Source organism: Rhinichthys klamathensis, unplaced genomic scaffold (genome assembly GCF_029890125.1).
Source record: "Rhinichthys klamathensis goyatoka isolate OS25496 unplaced genomic scaffold, OSU_Roscu_1.1 h1tg000183l_1, whole genome shotgun sequence".
In the NCBI taxonomy this organism is placed as follows: domain Eukaryota; kingdom Metazoa; phylum Chordata; class Actinopteri; order Cypriniformes; family Leuciscidae; genus Rhinichthys; species Rhinichthys klamathensis.
Genome location: NW_026606711.1, coordinates 992,281 through 1,013,257, shown reverse-complemented (window position 1 = coordinate 1,013,257; position 20,977 = coordinate 992,281). Strand labels below are relative to the sequence as shown.

The following is a 20,977-nucleotide window of genomic DNA, read 5'->3' as shown; positions in this document are numbered from 1 at the left end:
AGGGGTGCAAGAAACCAGGAATGGCTACACACACTCGGCGGGGGCCGGCATGGCTTGCCAGTTGAGCACAGGGACGGGAATGGAAGTCTCGCTGATGCCATCCTGAAAGCGCTGGGCGGCACAGCTCACACTCTCCAACAGGAGGTGAGGGTTACTCTGGATGGTTTCCACTGCCACATGTCAAACCCAGCGGCATGAGGGACGTGGAGACATGAGAGCGACGTGAGGGGAGAGAGACAAAGAAACAGAAAATAAAGACAAATAACAGACAGAAATGACACAAACCGAGGCACGATAACACCAGCCAGAACTGCAATGATGGACGATGCTCTTTTACAAGTGCTGCTTTAAACTAAACCATATGCGAACACACGTAGGCCCCTCTTTACAATCATGATTTCTCAAATGTAAACGAGTACCTTGAGCTGATAAAGCTCGAAACGCATGTGACCGCATTGCATTTGTAGTGTAAACGCTGCTGTAATTATGTCCAGATGCATCCTGGACAAAAGACTCACCTGTCAATCATCAATTGCAATAAAACATGTAAATTATCCTGTTGTGTGCGGCTCTCTGAGCTTGTCTCTTTTTTTTTGTCACATGGCACATTTTGCATTGTTATCAGCATGCAGTGAGACATTACATATGAGTGATGTATGCAGCAAGGACATAATAGTTAACTAAAACCATTGAAAAAATCATTACTAAACGTCAAGTGAAATACAATTAAATATATTTAAAAAAAAAACGTATTTCAGCAAGTACATTTCAAGGCAACATTTCTCATTTGCATTTAGTTTAACTTGATGTACTAAAACTAAAACACTATATAGAAATATAAAAAACAACAACTAACAAACATGACAAAAACGCAAAAAAGTTATTAAAACAGAAAATATAAAAATAAGATTTTTAAATATTAATGAAACCTATAATCGTATTTCAATGATTCTAAAAAATAAATAAGCCTGGTATGCAGTCACAATATCAAGAGACCATCCCCTCTAAATCCAATCACGAGTGGTCAGAGGACACATGACAATAAAAGGTGAAAAACAGCAATCTGTCTCGCCTGACCACTTGTGATCCGAACACCCGAGATAACACTAGATAAATCCAGGTCTCAGCAGGTGTGTGTGTTGACTGAGAAATCTCTCCAGTCTTACCCAGCAGGGCTGACTGCCCGTCACCCAGTGGGAAGCGCTGGTATCGGGGGACGCTAAACGGTGGCATGCATCAGGTGGAAACGCTTCTCCAGCAGTGGCTCCAGACGAGAGGCGGAGGGATCCGCGGGGTGGAACAGGTTATAAACCTGCTGGCAAGCCGGGCGAAGATGAGCCACTGCAGGAAGAACAAAAGAAAAGACAAATATTTGTTAAATTGATCTCAAATGTTGGTGTTATAATATACATTTATTAATATAAAAGTATAATATTAATTTAAAAAAATTCTCAGCTGGTTTGTTATAGTGTTGTTCAAGTAGAATCATGCGCACTGTTCAACAGTTTGGAGTCAGTATAAGATCACTTAATGTTTTTGATGTCTCTTCTGCTCACCAAGGCCACATTATTTGAACAAAAATACAGTAAAAAAAAAAATCATATTTTGAAATTTGATTGTATTGTAAAATGTAATTTATTCCCATGATCAAAGCTGCATTTTCAGCATCATTACTCCAGTCTACAGTGTCACATGATCCTTCAAAAATCATTCTAATATGATGATTTGCTGCTCAAGAAACATTTCTGATTCTTATCAGTGTTGGAAAGAGTACTTCAGTATTTTCTTTCAGCTAAAAATAATGCTGTTGTTGGTGGTGCAGGAGGTTATGCCTTCAGTAATTTTGTTCAACACATTCATCCTTGTTTTTGTTTTGTACATGACAGATGTTAGATCGGGATTCTCCCGTCAGCATACTGTTCCCTTCCTCTGACACACCAGCCCTCTAAAACAATCTCCAGTAATCTGCTGCTCCAACTGATTTAAGTTGCTTTTAGGATTAATACGTTTTAAAAGATTTGGACTTCAGAACAAAAACAGCATAAACAATAGAGATCACACAGTCTGTGTAATCCATCAGATCAAGTCACACTTTAAACGATCGCTTTGGCATCCAATCCAATCAGGATTTCATTCTCTTTCATCACTCTTCTTCCACTAGAAACTGTACCGAAGGTTTACATACCATCCAAAGAAGGGACCACAGTTTTCCTCAGAGCGAGGACCAGGCCTAGTGGAGAGCCGAAGAGGAAGAAGTCGGACACTTCGAAGTCAAACTTTCCCAGAGCGCCACCTCCCTCCAGCATGGTACTGCTGCTGGACCGCCGTGAACCCGGATCGTTCCTCAAAACGCTGGAGTGCAGACTATATATACACAATTTACATTATTATACACATCTTTACAATTTTATTATTGTGCATTATTACAGTCACAAGTAGGGATTCACTGCCATGTCTGGAAAAGTCAGGAAATATCTATAACTAATATACATTACATTTTTTTTTAATATAATTTTGATTCAGACCAATTCGCTTAAAGAATCAATTATATTTTTGAACCACTTCAACTGATTGATTTAAAATATTTGACTGAAAAGACTGATTTGATTACAAAGTTTTACCCTACACAGGATGAAATTGTAGTCAATTAAATATTTTCGTTTTTTATTACAAATTTGTTCATGTCTTTTGCAGGAATGGAAAGCAATTGAAAAACATGATTATTTCCAGGTTTTCCATGACTGTGGGAACCCTGTTATAAAATATCTGTTATATTTGAAAATCTACCATTTATTGTTTGAAAAATAATCCCGGATATCATGTGCTTCTAATCAAACATAACCAGATATAACCAAAAAGTTAGAGAAATGCTAATATCAGCCAATACCAATATCGTCATCAGCATATGGAACCCTTTTCCACATTTATGGGGTTATTAGAAGTGGAAGTTGTCAATAGTTGGGTAAACGCCACACAATAGCATTTCTATGACTTTTCAAAAGAGGAAAAATATATAGAGCTTGATTGCCATCACTCGCTCAGCTGTTGTATTAGAAACACTCACAAAGCAACGTAAATTAATGCCAAGGTAATATAAGACAAAGTATAGTGTTATAAGTGTAAAAATGTTAAAATATAAAAACCTTTGCTAGATTCACTGAGGAAACGCATCATCACAGTCTATAAAAACAGTCCATTGTGCAAATAAATATGATAAATAAAACAGACATGTTGACTTGAATGATAAACAAACTGGGTGAGGAACAAAAGAAGGACTGTGGCTCACCTGGTCAGGAAGGCCTGGTGCTGTTTGATGGTGTCCAGCTCGTAGGTCGAGGAGTCGCTGCGTTTCCGGGGCAGCTGTCTTTTAGGGTCGTCTGGACCGCTGGAACGTGGAATGTCTATATTACTACGGCTGAGGTGCCGACTTCCCTCCAGAGACAAACCCGAGCCAGAACCCGAGCAGTGAGTGCTGTTTATAATGATCCCTGGTGACAACAGGTCATTGTCCTGTGGAGGAAGTGCATCAGTAATTAGTATTACAGGGATCATATGATGGAAAACAGGATATTTAAGATCATTTATAATCATTTAGAACATCTGACCTGCATCGAACTGCATGGTTAAAAAAAAAAAAAAAGTTAAAAAAATGGTAAGAAACCCAACAAAAGGTTGTGGTTATACTGCTGTTGAATACTGTTAATACATCTTAACCACTGTTTCCTGAGTTTGCTTGCCTTAGGAAGGCCAAAAAAAAGGGAATTTAGATTTAGGGTGGAAGAACTGCGTCTCTTGGACATGTGATGACAACAACACACTGCTAATGCAACTCAACCAGGCCTCATCCCTAAATGAGAGATATTGTGACGTGTACGTTCACAATTAATCACTGTCTGGATGATCAGGCCTTGTGTGTGTGCAAATGTGTGTGTTCACCTGCACACTGACAATGCTGCCACGCCGGCTGCTGTTTTGACTCTCTGACACTGTGATGTTGCTGCTGCAAAGAGCATCAAATCCCAGAATCCCTCCAACACAGTCACCAATCAGACACACCTGCACACAATTACCAGACAGACACACATTGCATCACATACAGGAAGTCATGTGCATGGGCAATGAGTGAGATAAATGTCCATTTAAATATTAAACAACATTCACAACAAACTTGCAAACAAACTAAAACTAGATGCATATTTCACTGCCACACAAATTTTCCATTGCTCTAATCTGTAAATAATTACAAAGAGAAAAAACCAATTCACTGACTTGGCCAGTGAAAGTGGCCCCCTCCAGGGATTTGATGAAGTCACCGTAGACCTGATTGGCTCGCACTATGACCGTTGCCACGGCGTCCTGGTACTGTGGTGCAGAGGTGGCCAATAGGGGCAGGGCGGCCAGAGGGATGTGATCCTGACTGTTGGAGAGGCAGCCTTCGTCATAGCTGTAGGGACTCAAACTGTGTCAAGGACACAAGAACAGAGAGCATGCTGGGTTATTACCAGCGAGAAGCCGTTTTATGAATCAGCACATAGAGTGGCATAGTAACATACTAGCCTTTCTGCAATATGCATGCAATACTCATGTTGACCAATACATTTACCAAAATGTGCAGTTTACATCCAGAGCGCACAGAACAGAACTGTATCCCACAATGCAATGTGTTTTCAAAAGTGCACTGAATGAATCAATATCAACAGTGATGTAACATCTCTTTGTTGACTCATTTGAATAGACTGCAAAAAATGCAACATAACTGTCTTTTGATAACTAATGATAGCTGGAAGTTATTCACTGCAATAACAGCAGCATTTTCAAAAAAATCTTCCTACAAAATAAATAAAAATGATTTATTATGATCATCATTTAATAATACGTATATTATTATTTAATAACATAGCAATTATAGCAATAATTCAAATTTTTCAAATACATCTATTCTTCTAATCTATACCAAAAATAAAAAAATTATAATAATACAATAATTATTTTAAAAACATTATATTATAATTAATTAATTTAAATCAATAAATTATCAATACATTATTACTTTTGAATGAATAAATGAATGCAGGGACTTTCTGGAAACATTAAGCAACACTTGTCATACTACTAGAAGGTTGAAAAGTTGGAACTGTTGCTAGTTTAAGTTCGTTACTCAGTACCTCATGACTACCAGAGGTCATGTTCTGAGTGTGTGTGTGTGTGTGTGTGTGTGTGTTTGGCACTCACTTTGACACCAGAGAGAAGGCCTCCACACACACGGCTGGACAGGGAACCATGCGGATGGCGATGCGGCCCAATGCAGCTGGGTAATGAACCCGCATCACTGCATCAAACGCGCCGCCGATGGTGTTGACGTCCCCCTGCTTGCTGTTCTGGTCTCCGCTGCCCGTGTCCAGGATGTTCCCGCCATGCAGGACCAGGAGGAGGACGTGGATCTTAGACGGCTGTAAACACTGCTGTGAGGAACCGTCCTGAGGGACACATGTGGACAGCTGTTTCTGCAGCTGCATTCGGTTCGTTTTAAACATCCACACACACACACACACACTCGAGACAACATGCTATTGTGAAAGAGGACGACTTACTAATGAACAACACGGTAAAGAGCGCAACAGCAGTCTTCCGGGAGCAAAAATCCCATTCAAAATCTCCATAATAGAAATCTTTCAACAAGACAGACCTACCATGTCAAACGCAGACATATGCTCTGTAGAAACCACGTCACAAGAGTGGCTATCAGATGACCAGAACTAAAATTAGCAACCTATATTACATCAGTTAATGTGGAGGTGTTGTAATGTTAGAGCATACAATATAGCAGTGGTGATTTCTAATAGATCATGTAATATATATAATATATTATAGAAAATATATTCTGATAAGGAAAATCATGCAAAACATAATGAGGTGAGCAGCTTATTCACACTCATAAGTACAGTCTTTTTTCTACAGCTCTGACGATTATGAAATTTTGTCATGGAAACAATTTTGATTATGTCAATTTCAAAAATTAGGTATCCGTGGTAGTTTAATTATCTGATTTGTTCATGCCAGTTACAGATTATTAACAGGGAAGCATGACATGAATAATTACATTGTTATTAAATAATATTCTTAATAATATTACACTAATAAAAAGACGACAACGAAGACAAATGAATAAAAAAAACTTCAATTATTTTTTACAATTCAGTTTTTATTTTTATATACTCGCAATATTATTAAAAATAATTGAACTTAATTAATTATTAATAAGATCTTTATAAATATAAATTATTAATACTATCTGAAATACTGATAAATACATTTATTAATAAATGATTAAATGCATGTATTATTATCATTAATAATAATAATACAATTAAGGTTTTATATATCAAATACATTTGTATATGATTAAATAATATAATTATGTTAGAAACCTCTTATTATTATTATTATTATATATATTAATATCCCAGTCACTATAATGGCCAAAAACGTTAGGAATTATGCAAATGTTAAACTAATGAATAATGAAACTAGACTACATTACAAAACTGCTTAATGATATGTATTGTTATAAATATAATTCACTAAAATGAATGTATATGAATGAATGAATGTTTCTGGTTGCCATTAAATCAAATAATTGTGATTAGATTAAAAAATTGTGTTAGATAAAAAAATGTTTTTAAAGGATTAGTTCACTTTTAAAAAAACTTTTGCTGAAAATTTACTCACCCCCATGTCATCCAAAATGTCCATGTCTTTGTTTCTTCAGTCGAAAAGAAATTAAGGTTTTTGATGAAAACATTCCAAGATTTTTCTCCATATAATGCACTTTGCTCGGAACCAAACGGATCTTTTTCCGAGTCAATTCGTTCATTTCGTTCGTTAAATGAACGAATTGACTCTGAAAAAGATTCGTTCATTTTGATGAACGAGTTCGAACAGGAGAGTCACACAGAACAGAGCAAAGCGAGCATTTGAGCTTATAAAACTTAAACTTTGTTATTTCTTTTTTAAATGAGCGATCGTTTCGCTTGATAAGACCCTTATTCATCGTCTGGAATCGTTTAAAGCCCTTTGAACAGTTTGCAGTTTGCACTGAAACTGTCTTTTGGACCTTGAACCGTTTGGTGCCCAGCAAAGTGCATTATATGGAGAAAAATCCTGGAATGTTTTCATCAAAAACCTTAATTTCTTTTCGACTGAAGAAAGAAAGACATGGACATCTTGGATGACATGGGGGTGAGTAAATTATCAGCAAAAGTTTTTTAAAAAGTGAACTAATCCTTTAAGCTGTTTTTTTTAAGAAAACACTTTTACTAAGGACAAAACAAATGGGAAAAACACTTCCAAAAAAAAAGACAAAGTGGGCATCACTGTTTCCCGATGAATGAAGATTATTCCATGGTAAAAGAAGCTCTCAGAAGAAGAACGTGTGTCCACTTTACACAAGACAACATCGGAGCTCATAAGGTGCTATTCAGGGTAAGGATCAGCTCAACTCTAATGCAAACACAACACAATCTCTATGAATAACTGCAACAACACAGGAAAACACCTTTGACTGCATAACTTATGACAAGATCTACACTTCTAATGGATCTAAACAGATGGGTTGCCGCAGCGACTCACAGCTGGGCGTCTGCGTGGTGTACGGCGGCGCTTACGGGCGGTGGAGCGCCGCATGGGCCTGGGTCTCTGCGGACCAGAGTTAAAGAGCACTGAGATCATCCCAGAAAAGCCCTGATCATGCTCTTCCCTGGCCGTGAAACCCTTCACACCATGAGAACTTCACCGAATGACCATATACTTTGCAGATCATTTTGTGAAAGGTCATGCAGATTGTTCAGTGATAGTGTGGCACTGATCCTAACTGAAAAAGCTGTTGCATAATGTACCCTCAGAGAACATTTAATGCTTTTGCCGCCTGCCCTCTTTTTACGTCAGCATAAACACGGTGTGACCATTGCAGAATTTTTGCTCCATTAGCACAAGTACAGATCAATGCATCTTTCACCGCTCCAGTTGCATTAATAATACCACACCAAGACCACTGCTGCATAAATGCATTATGTAATGTTTATGTTGTATTATATTTCCATTAATGTTAATGGAAAAGCATTCAATGAAAATGCACAATTGCAGACATACCTCATTGAGTCGCTCCCCGCCGGCAGTCCCAGGTTCTTGATACAAATCACCTAGAGACATAAAATTAAAACATAAAATTAATGCGCTTAATGCAAGAAAAAACATACACATATGCATCATAATTCTTTCAGAAACTAATTTGCATTGCTGAAAAAGGAGAAAAAAAATGTAATATTAATAAACTAATAAATTATTGACAAAAAATTACATTATTAAAATAATATATAACCATGATAAATAAATATAAATATTCAAATTTTTAATCATGAATAATCGCACCCTTGTGTGTTAAATTAAGCATATATAATTTATCGTGTTTAACGTGTTTGTTTTGTCATCATTTGATATACGTAAACTATCAGATTGAAGAATAATTCTCACAAAACTGTATTTCCTGCAAGCTTTTTTCAAGGTAAATTTTGTCTTTCCAAAAACGGACACTTGGAGACTCCAAAAGGACACCTAATAACCAAATGATATAAGGAGAACAAAACTTTTCAGAATTAATTGTACAGTACGTGTACAGTGCAACAGCAAAGAGCTTGTTTACGTCTTAGACATGTCAAGTTGATACTGAACAGGACCAAAAAAAAAAAGAAAAGAAGAAGCCCTAAACCAACTGCATTATATGCCTACTACAGTACACAGATCCATACTAATATTAATTAATAAATTGTATTAGTGTATAGTATGAAATATATGTATTAAATTATATAAATTAATCATTTTATTATTATTATCAATAATACTAAATATATTTGTATATGATTAATATAATTATTTTAGAAATCTGTTATTATTATTAATACTATTAAAAGAAACCTAGTGTTAGACTTTGATTTGAACATGGGTTTGATAAGTGTAAAACCCTCCATGGCCTGTGAGTCCAGCGAGCAGTGAGATCCGTCTCACAAACAGCATGGAGTTCTGTGTAATTAGTGTTTCATAATCTCACACTGTTTGACACAGACCCTAACCTCCTCAGAGTCAATGGGGCTCCTTTACAGCTAATCCTATTAAAGATGTGAAAATCTCTGTATTTGACGGATAAATGGAAAAAACTCCTTCCAGTGGGCTCGGCTTATGCATTACAAAACCAAAGCATTGGAAAAAATGCTTTGCATCACCCCCTGCAATCCTAAAACGTGTCAGATGGCGAAGATAATCCCTCGCGTACCCTGAGCTTCCTCTGACTCGGCGGTCTCGATTTTATCCATCAGATCGTTGGAGCTCCACTTGGTGATCTCCTTGGTGAAGATCTCCTCGTTGTCAGAGAAGTCCTCTGAGGAAGAAGGATTCAGATTTGAGTAAATAACAGATTGCCAAGAGCACCTTTTAAAGCGAGGATCAAACCTGTATTACCGTGTGCATCAAAGAACTCGTCGTCTGTGCTGTCCTCCGAGTCTCTGGCGATGCTCTGCATGCGCCATTCAGAAATACTGTGGCGTGAAGGGCTTCCTGCGCACATGATGCATTAAAGACAAATAATAAATCATATTAGTTCTATATTCCAATAATGACACATCCCCTGAAAAAAACAACTAATTATGCAACTACTGTAATTGAAATATATATATATAAACATATATACACTACCGTTCAAAAGTTTGGGGTCGGTACGATTTTAAATACTTTTAAAAGAATTCTCTTCTGCTAACCATGGCTGCGCTTATTTAATTAAAAATACAACAAAAAACAGTTATAGTATTAAATATTATTCCAGTGTAAATCAGCTGTTTTCTGTGTGAATATATAGTAAAGTGTAATTTATTCCTGTGATCAAAGCTGAATTTTCAGCATCACCAGTGTCAGTGTCTTCAGTGTCAAATGATCCTTCACAAATCAGTATAATATGAGGATTTGATGCTCAAGAAACATTTATTATTATTATCAATGTTGAAACAGTTGTTGGTCTGTCAGATGTACAGTTTTTTTTTTTTTAGGATTCTTTGATGAATAGGAAGTTCAAAAGACTTTTGTAACATTATAAATGTCTTACTGTCACTTTCGATCAAATTAATTATTCCTTGATAAATAAAAGTATTGATTTCTTTCCTCCAAAAAATAAAAATAAAATTCTCACTGACCCCAAACTTTTGAACGGTAGTGTATATAAACATATATATATATATGCGCACACACACACCACCATTCAAGAGTTTAGGTCGATAAGTTTTTACTTTTCTTTTTTTAAAGACATCTATTATGCTCACAAAGGCTGCATTTCTTGATCAAAAATACAGTAAAAAACAGTACATTTGAAATATTATTACAATTTAAAAGCACTGTTTTCTATTTGAATACATTTTAAAATTGAATTTATTCCAGTGATGGCAAAGCTGAATTTTTAGCATCATTACTCCAGTCTTTAGTGTCACATCCGGAAACCTAAACTGTTTATATACTTGTATACTTGTACTTTGAAAATGCATGTATTTTCAAAGTACAGGTATATAAACAGAGCAGCTTTAACGTTTTTATTAATATAACTCCATGTTGGGAAAAAGCAACCGATCATCGGAGAGTGAGACATGAACCAATAATTCCCCTCAAAGTATAGTTGTTCCAGGCCGATAAAGGATGTTTATCCAGGAACAGGTCCTTCTCGAGTAATTCCTTTCTGGTCAATTTCACATGAAAGTCGATGTGAACTTACCGCCCCTCTTTGAGGAACGTGAGGACCTGGAAGAGGTGGACCACTGCTTGGTCAGCTCTCCTCGCGCCTGCAGCGTGTCCCCCATGGTCCTCGTCGTGCCCTCCGCTTCGGTGGAGCTGTTGGCCTCCTTGGCTTCGAGCTCTTTCTCGGAGCCGGTGACGGGGCCGTTGTTCTCGCCGCCCTCCTCGTTGCAGCTGTACTGTGCCATCTTCTGTTGCAGAGCCAGCTGGGTCTCCAGCTCCAGTTGTCGGATGTCCTCCATGGTCAGACCGTACCACTCATCCTGCCAACACCAGGCCTGTCGATGAGCGCGGACCATCACCTTCCTCAGCCCTGATTGGAAGAATTTGTGAGATTGATTCCTAAGTTAGCACAGGCAAATTGTTTCCATAGTACTGCATGCAAACTAGTTAGGAAAAAAAAAGAAGGAAATGTACACAGTAGAATTTGATATCTTCTGAAGATAATGAGAGTATTGTTTCCCATGCAAAAATCAGGATAGCAATGCTATGCGGTTGATAAGGTGTTCTGAAATGTTTTAATGCTTTTAAATTAATGTGCACACAGCACTTCTGTTCTGGTGTGAAAATGTAACACTTTACTTTACATAAAAAGTAACATAATTAGAAACATTTATATAAGCAATGCGTTACTTTAAAATCAACCAAAGTTTTAGTAATTTTGTGTTAGTGTTTTTTGCTATTTTTATTAAAAAAAGAAATTCTCTCTCAATGGGTCTATATTCAGTTTAAAAAAAAAATTGTTTTAGTTACTTTACCTGATATAAAATTTAGTTAAGTTAAAGTTTATTAAACTTTTGATAAAAAAAAAACTTTTTTTAGCTTTAGTTAACTATAATAAACCTAGTTGACTGATGAGTGTGCATATGAGATCGCTCAACATTTGGGGTCGAGGTGTGGTTTGACATTTCCTTGCGCGATTTCCTCGATTGATTAAGATGTGTCATAGATGCAGTTAACCAGTCGTTCAGATAATTGAGCTTAGTAATGAAGAGACGTGCAAACAAAATTGTTTTCACAGCGGCCAGGAAACAGGGAGAGGACAAATTGATAAAAATAAAAGCGAATCAGCCAAAGTTAAAGACTTTCGCAAATGAGGAACAACAACAGTCTGCTTGCAAATGATCAGAGAAAGGAGCCAATAAACAAGCCGAAATCGAAGTAATAAAAACATTAAGCGGCAAGCGAACGGCACATGGAAAGGAAATTAATTCTGCTCTGATGTAGTCAGGAGGAGGTGGTTCTCCAATCGTTGATTTAGACTGGATCCGCACAGCATCAATCTCGTTTTCATTAAGTGCAGGTTAATGATTAAGGGCTTTTTTCCTGACAAAACGCTCGACACCTGCTGCCCACCCACGCACAACGATAACAGGATGTTACCGAGCATCAATTCACGCACATATGCAACAGATGGATCAGCTGACTCATATAGAATTATTGGAGAGACAAATGTCCTCTCAGTGCTAATAACAGTGGTGGACATATGGTAGAGGACACCACCGACTGGTACTGGCACCAAGTTGATAATAAATTCACTGGATAGATATATATATATATAAAATCCCAAGGAGGTGTCTGAATATTTCCAAACACTTACCCACATCATGAATGAAGCGCTCAATCTTGGACTGCATGCCCCAGTATCGAAACTCCACTTTACACAACTTGTAAGCGCACATGACGGGCATTTTGCCTGGGTTGATGTTGATTTCCGAGATCCAGTCATCAGACAGGGGGCCCCGCTGCGTTTTATTCGACTTGTAGAGTTTAGGGTCCTCTTCAACTAGGTACTCATGAGGGGCAATGAAATCTTTCACAATATCGATAGGATCTGTGAAAGACAATTGCTTCCATTAGCGATTGCATTTTTTGCAACAAAAAAAAAAAAAGCGTGTGATAACAAGGCACGAATGGGTTCATATTTAATCCATTAATGCAAACCAAATCAGTTCATCACAGAGATTTTATTGAGGGTAATGACATGGACCTTGAGTTGTCTGAGGCCGTAAAACCTAGTTTATCTGTTTGTCGTATGTGTCATAAAGTCTTTCTCATTTAGTATTAGGAATCGGGCTGTTCCACTAAAAAAGGAACTTTTGTCATGTCCATAATTGGAACTTTGTTTAGAAAAATGAATATGTATTACTAAAAATTAGGGCTGTCAAATGATTAATCGTGATTAATCACATCCAAAATAAAAGTTTTTTTTTACATAATATATGTGGGTGCATTGTGTATAATAATTATTTTATATATATATAAATACACACACATGCTTGTATATATTTAAGAAATATTTTCATGTATATACTGTATATAGATTTATATATAATTTATATTATATATAAATATTTTATATATAAATTATATTTTTTTCTTAAATATACATGCATGTGTGTGTATTTATATATATACAAAATAATTATACACAGTGCACCCACATATATTATGTAAAAAAAACTTTTATTTTGGATGTGATTAATCGTGATTAATCATTTGACAGCCCTACTAAAAATATATATATTTTTGTATTTTTATACACGTATACACACACAAACACACCTACATTAGGAACAGTTTTTGACAGTGGAAGTAACATCTTTGAAAATACTAAAACAATTACTAATGAAATGGTTAAGGAACCAGAATCATTGAGCGGTATCATAATTTTTACTCTTCTTTGTTTATTCACTTGCCTTTTCTTAAAGAACAACTCTTAATTCAGATCTCTAATCTGTCAAGTCTTAATCTAGCGTCGTATGTCTTCAGTTATTCACAGTTGCTGATCTTGGGTTGTTTCCTGTTCGCAGACTGCCGTGTTGGCAGACGGCCTCTAGGTGTCTTCACAGCACACTGACAAAGGTACATGTTTTCAGTCAGGAATGGAGTTATGTAACAGCATTCACAGGGCGCTTCCCCCTGCAGTGCCTGCGTCTGTCTATGTTCGGCTCAGAAAGCCTCCAGTACCTGTCCCAGAGTGCAATGGGGCTCTCGTGCAGCGGCACGTTACCCAGCAGCAGCATGATACTATGTCAATGAAGCGACACGCTGTCTGCATCTTAAACACTGAGGCATGACTCGAGAGCTTGAGATTATTTGAGATTGGTTAAAGAAGAAGGTAGTGCTCACGTGGTAAAAAGCATGCTAATGATTGGACCTCTTAGAAACTCAATTGTTCTAGATGCTCAGTTGTGGTTTTGCCGATTTGAATATTTTGAAACTGTCAAACGCATCATTTAAATGAATGCATCAAGCATGCCTGCTGAATGAAAAAAAGAAAGCGCAACAATACCTATATCCCGTTGTCTCCTTTCGGCCGAGGACATGTTGAAGACGTCATTATGGCAACCCGTGTCCGGCTTGTAGTACGTCTCGATATCGATGGAAAACTTTTCGACAAAAGGACACGTGTAGCTGCAGGACAGACGAGGAAAGATTAACTCAGATGCCATTTCATCATATCAGTGTCATGCATTACCACAGAGGTTCATGCGAGCTTATCCTCTCTTCACACAGGCGTTGTCTATACCCATCACGACCCCTTCATTAGGTAACAGATACATGTGTATTGCAGTGGAAGTTTATCCCTAAGCTGCACTCAACGTGAAACTCACTATAAGACCAGAAAGATGCTTTAAAGGGGTCCTATTATGCTTTTTTACATGTTCATCTTTCTTTAGTGTGTAATGTTGCTGTTTGAGCATGAAAAAGCTCTGCAAAGTTACAAAGCACAAAGTCCCTCCAGCGGGAGTTCTTCTCTATATCAGTGTCAGTGTTTCTGAACTCCCTGAAACGCCTCCATTCATAGAAGTCTTGAGTTTCTTCCGGGAACGAACACGTCATAATTTTCCTCATTTAAATAATTCATACGCAGAATAAAGGGGCGGGGCCTGGTTGAGTTCGTTAGTAGTGTGTTGAAACTCGCAGTTATGGTAAGGGACATGACATTTTTAAAATTTCAAACGCGCTCGAACTTGCACTTTTCAGTAGGAGGGGCTTCATAAAGACAGGAACTATATTGAGTGTTACTGAGAGACTGGAAAGAGGAGCTGCAACAATGTCAAATATGGGAAAAAATTATGTGTTTTTTAAACATTCAAGCATGAAAACCTGTTCTAGTAGAGTTCAGAAACAAAATTAAAGGGATAGTTCACTTTGAAATTAATTTTTGATATGTTTTAGCTTACCTCAAGGGCATCCAAGATGTAGGTGTCTTTGTTTCCGCAGTAGTTTCAATTTTGATATTTTTAGGTCAAACCGTTCTTGTCTGTCAGTCATATAATGCAGGTCTATGGTCACCACCTCAAAGAGCATGCACAGAGAAGTCCAAATTAAACATGATTTAATGACTCGTAAATGTAAGTACACATTGATGGCCTAAGACACGAAACGAGCGGTTTGTGTGAGAAAACGAACAGTATTTATATCGTTTTTACCTCTTGTAAACACAGCCACGTCCAAGTGATCTGAGGGCGCCGGCGCTTCGGTCTGTGCGTTACAAGAGGTAAAAACGATATAAATACTGTTCCTTTTCTCACACAAACCGCTCGTTTCGTGTCTTAGGCCATCAATGTGTACTTACATTTACGAGTCATTAAATCATGTTTAATTTGGACTTCTCTGTGCGTGCTCTTTGAGGTGGTGACCATAGACCTGCATTATATGACTGACAGACAAGAACGGTTTGACCTAAAAATATCAAAATTGAAACTTGCGCGGAAACAAAGACATCTACATCTTGGATGCCCTTGAGGTAAGTTAAAACATATCAAAAATGTATTTCAAAGTGAAATATCCCTTTAAGACTTTGAAAATGGGGATAATATGGCCTCTTTAAGAAAGTAAACAGATCTACTATTTAAGACCAGAACAACAAGGCCTTTTGGATTTTCATCGGAGTACTCTTGAAAAAAAGCCAGAGGGTTTTATTATTAGGAGCTATGGCACTCACCGTGTACGAGTGTATGGGTAGGCGTTCCAGGATTCCTCTTCCACACGAAGCGCGGCTTTTGGCAGGATAGAGCGGAACCAGCTAGGGATGTGTTGGCCTATGTGGTAAACCTTATGGGTGTATTGACCAGAGCCGCCTGGGCCGTCTATGTAGGGTCGGTTCTCCAGGATCTCCACCCCGCTGCCCTCGCCTTCGCTCTCTTCACGACTCTTTTTCTGCAGGGAGGGAAAGGTCAGAGATTAGGGTTTTCAGACTTCCAAATGGACTGGAATTAAAGTCGAGTCACATTTATTTATATAGAACTATACAATACAGACTGTTTTAAAGCAGCGTCACATTAATAAACAGGAAAATAACAGTGTTAATATTGTAAACCTCATCAATTATGGAACAGGATCAATTCAGCTTTATACAGAAGACAATAGTGTCATTATTCTACTCAAGTTAGTTCAATGTTGATTCAATACACTTCAATAACAGTGTCGATGTTGCAATTCAGTGGCAATTCAGTTCAAATCTGTTGTTTCAATTCATTTCAATAACTGTCAGTTCCATTTATGAAACAAGTTCAATTCAGCTATATGCAGCTCTACAGAAGACAATAGTGTCATCATTGTTCTGCTCAAGTCAGTTCAATAACAGTGTCAATGTTGTAAAGTTAGTGTTAGAGATGCACCGGTTTACCAGCCATAAATCAGAACTGGCCAGTTTTTGCTCCAAACTGTTCTTTGTTTTATTTTTGGCCGATCTCTATTTCGGAACTGCGCACAAACTACATTGCAATCATTTACCAAAATGCCATTTGTGTGGAAATATTATGAAGCCTATAAACAGGATGTTAACACAGGCCAGAGACAGGACACGCTGAAGACGGATGCTAAGAAGAGAACACAGATGCGCCAGCAGAGCAAACACTGTACCAGCACAGTGATGTTCACCATTCTCGAAATATTGGATGAAAAATATAAACATTGAATGGGCGTTGGAGTTTATATGAATGCATCTCTGAAAGGAACTGGCTGTCTTCAGAAGTTTTGATGGCACTTTCTTTTCCTCTAACCTATGCATAAGGTAGTGTTTATAAGTGCAGCGCTACTTTGTGTACGGCGGTAATCAAAGAAACCATGACCCATCTGCTGTTTTCTTTTGTGCAGGTGTCTTATGCAGCATAATTTCACAAAGCTAAAGTCAGATCATTCTGTTTTTGCTTTAAATCTTGAAATTATACAATCTAATTCAAAAACAACTGGTCATGCTAGAATTTTTGTTTGGATCGGGATTAAAATGCAGTGGTTGTCTTGTCTGTAATTTCTATTGGCTACAGATATTTTTGTTTTAAGGCCAGTTTGCCCCTAATAGAGCAAATAAATAAATACATTTGCTTAAAGAAAAAAAAAAGCAGCAACTGACAACGGACAATTTGTTTGTAAAAAAAAAGGGGAATCGTCCATGAAAAATCATAATCGATGCATCGCTAGTTAGTGTCATTATCCAGTTCAATTTAGTTCTCATCTTATAGTGTCAGTGCAGTTAAATTGATCATATTAAGCTAAGCTTAAATCTTAAAATCTTGGGACACTCTCGAAACACAACGTTAATGTAAAGGTGACCGTCTATCCCAAAACAGAATTGACTCCAACCCAACAGCAGTCAATTGCTCAGCGCTACTGGTGTTGGCCAATCAAGGAACGCCACACCTTCAGCTTTGTGTCAGTAAGATAAGCCAAGTCTCACTGTGAATGAGACAGACAGAACCGTAAAAATAGGGTACGGTCTTGGCAAGGCTCCGGAGCTGTGAATTTTGGGAGACGGCCCACTGTGCCAGTCAGGGAGGCACATACTGTCATATCTGCCTCGCTTGAGAAGGTCATACGAAGGTAGTTGGAAGCATCTGGTGGCTAATGGCATATCAACTTACTTGTGAAGCCATCAAGGAGAAGTTCGGCCCACTTAAGTCTACTATAGAAAAGCCTAAATAACAGGCCCGGCGAAGGAGAGTGTCTCCCCTTAAAACTGTGTCCCGGGACCCTGAGAGTGAACATAAAAGTTGGATCACAGTGTCAGAGATCAGTTTTAATTCTGTACAGCAATTTTTTTAACATTTCTATTTCGACTTATTGACATGAATGTAGGTATAATTAGGCTATGTAATTGTTATGCGTCCTCTATGTTTAAATAAAAGACGGATGATGACAGGCCAGTGGAGCTGGCACACTCGCAGGGCAGACGGCCACCCAGATCCCATCAGCCGTGACTCTGCATTATCAAGATGATCGTGGGATTAAAAGGTGACAACGCTTATTTAAAGGGTGGTTGATTATGATTTCACTTTTCTAACTTTAGTTAGTGTGTAATGTTGCTGTTTGAGCATAAACAACATCTGCAAAGTTACAACGCTCAAAGTTCAAAAAGCAAAGGAAGGTATTTGTTTTGTCCGCTCAAACTATCACATCTGTCTTTTCACAAGCAATACAGTGCGTAATGCAAATGCATTAACATATCACTCTGTAGGAATCTTACAACAGTTCCCACATGAGGAATTTTATAGATTATCATGACAGAATATGCTAATCAAAGACTTGAACTCTAGCCTGACTTCGTCATACTCATATTCTAGTCAGAATGTGAGTCTGATACTGCTCCATTGGGCTGTGATTATGGGGCGTGTGTCAACCGAACCAGGAAATAAAAGGCCTCTGCACTCAATTGGATAGACCTACAACCAATCAGAGCAACGGAGTAAGTGACGTATGTTGAGAGAGAGATTAAAGTTGATAGATTAAACTTTTTCCAAATCCCGTAGGAAGGACGGCAAAAACATCTTTTCCATCGACAAATGCCTTGATCGCGGTTCCCTGTTCCTCTTCTAATATTAATGCGCTGTCTATATCTTCTATAACACACGCGATAGCGGAATATACACAACTCAATTCTCCAGCGGCAGCCATGAATTCAACCCAAGCGCTCTGATGACGTGGATGGTTACGTTACCGTTGCTCACATAGATATGATGTCTATGGTTGCTCATCTGTCCATCATCGTATAAAGCCCGCCCTGACAATTTGATTGGTCCAAACAATTTTTGATCGGGCATAATAGCTCCTCAACGGATTGAGTCCAGACCGAACTTCCCGACCAAAAATTGTTGTGGGCGGGGTTCGGGCTGGCAGCCAGGCTACTTGAACTCCACATCAGCAACATAAATTCATCAACTAACCGTTCAGAAATGTCCATGTTGTCACTTCTTGAGTCTCTTCATCATTGTCCGACTCGTTTAAACATAAAAGACAGAACAGTTTCTGACATTTTAGTGTGTGTCTGCGTGAGGTAATCGGAGCTACTCACACACACACACACACACACAAGCTCTTGAAGCTCCGCCCTCTGTGCCGGGAGCAGCAGCTCATTTGTATTTAAAGGGAAACACACAAAACAACGCGTTTTTTTCTCACCCTCAAAAAGGGACAACTTTAACATGCTGTACAAAATTATCTGTGTGGTTTTTTGAGCTAAAACTTCACATACACGCTCTGGGGACAAAAGAGACTTATTTTACATATTGTAAAAAGGGGGCATTATACCACCCCTTTAAAGACCTTCATTAAGGTGAAGTTTGTTCCAGAGACAAAGAAAGTTCGATCCTGAATTTCAAACAATCCTGACTGGCACGAGGAAACACAAGCAGCAGAAAGCTCTGTAAACCGCTCACAGGAGCAACATCAGCCCGTGCTCAGCAAGTGCCAAACTGTCTCGCAGCCGAGACGCCTGAGAAACCATCACTCTTGGTCTCTCAGTTTCAGGCGTTTTTTAATTCGTCCTCAAATCGCTGGATACGTGGTGAGCAATACATTTCCATTTTAAAAGCACAGGCCCGTGCCAGCAAGGGAATAGCGGCCGTGCATATCTCAATGTCAGACAGCTGCTGCTCTCTCTATCTGTCAAACTTGCAGACTGCACTGTCAGGACTAGGGATGGGTACTGAAATCCGGTATTAAATGAGCTCCGGTGCTAAACTATGAAAGACCGCAGTATCAATAGACGTTACCGGTTCTGGTGTCGCGGAACTACAGTGTGCTTACACTTTAGGGCTGTCATTTTAATCCAATTTTATTTTTGATTTCAATTTTGGCTTCCAAGGATTATAAGAAGAAGATATTTGAGGTCAAACTAATAAGCTTCATTTGCTTCACATTCGTATCTCCCTAAAAACCCAAACTTAACGTCAGAATCAGCACAACCGGTGATTGTAAAATGCAGTCTCTACAGTTGCTAAATTGCGGGACGTGTTTTATAATAAGAAGAGCTATTAAAAGCACAATAACCCACGCAAAAGACGCTGTTTCCAACTTCAAGGCTTTATGTGTGTGTGCTCCAAAAACACACCGCAACTACACAAACATTTTATACTTTAGGCAAGCACGTTATATTTTATACTTTACAGTGAAACCTATGCAGTTATTGTACATTTATTAGATTTCTTTTGTAGGCCATATTACTTACCTGAACTAATGTTAGTAGACATTCCTGCAATTAAAGCACTGTATTTCATTTGTATCCTGTTTCTTTGCTATTTTTCTTATTGTATCTTATGCATATAAAACACAATACGCAAATGCCTGCAAACCGGTCCATTTACAAATGGATGTTTTATATTTGTTTTGTTCAAACATTGTCGTTTCTTTTGCTATAGACATTTTACATTTCAGGTTATAAAGCAATGTTAATTATGTTCTTAATTTGTTTATATATACTGTATATAATATAACAAAAAGAACCGATAAGAGTACCGTTAAAGTACCGGATCGATAAGCAGTATCGGTAAGAGTAAAAACCTTAATGATACCCATCCCCTAGTCAGGACTGACACCAGACCAACACATTTCCACATAATGCATGTGAAGCTGGAGCCCATTCGAGGGATCCACAGGAAGAAACGGACCAATCACGTCTTCTAGTTAGAGAGGTGAGCTGTCAGCAGCTGGAGGTGGGGACAGACAGACAAATGGCAGGCGGGAGAGGGAACGGGCTGGGGTATCTGTTTTTGCTCATCCTCCCAGTGTGGAGTCGCCAGCACTTCATTATGGTGCTGACAGATGACATCAGGCCCCGCACTCGCTACAATTAATCCCGCGTACACACACGCATGCACACACACACCTTAGAGAAGTGTGGTCTTGACACCATAAGGCTGTGCAGTAC

The 20,977-nt window shown here is 38.2% G+C and overlaps 1 protein-coding gene across 1 annotated transcript in view; it reads right to left on the bottom strand.

The window, feature by feature from the left end:
• LOC130094950 (membrane-associated phosphatidylinositol transfer protein 2) overlaps positions 1 to 20,977 on the bottom strand; it is a 53,730-nt gene that overhangs the window by 12,796 nt on the left and 19,957 nt on the right. Inside the window, 16 exon segments of the mRNA XM_056261560.1 lie at positions 33 to 170; positions 1,167 to 1,236; positions 1,238 to 1,341; positions 2,186 to 2,364; positions 3,287 to 3,510; positions 3,937 to 4,056; positions 4,270 to 4,459; positions 5,233 to 5,477; positions 7,630 to 7,695; positions 8,149 to 8,198; positions 9,326 to 9,430; positions 9,511 to 9,606; positions 10,805 to 11,137; positions 12,425 to 12,658; positions 14,120 to 14,241; positions 15,779 to 15,993. Of these exon segments, the coding sequence (XP_056117535.1) occupies positions 33 to 170; positions 1,167 to 1,236; positions 1,238 to 1,341; positions 2,186 to 2,364; positions 3,287 to 3,510; positions 3,937 to 4,056; positions 4,270 to 4,459; positions 5,233 to 5,477; positions 7,630 to 7,695; positions 8,149 to 8,198; positions 9,326 to 9,430; positions 9,511 to 9,606; positions 10,805 to 11,137; positions 12,425 to 12,658; positions 14,120 to 14,241; positions 15,779 to 15,993 (2,491 nt within the window).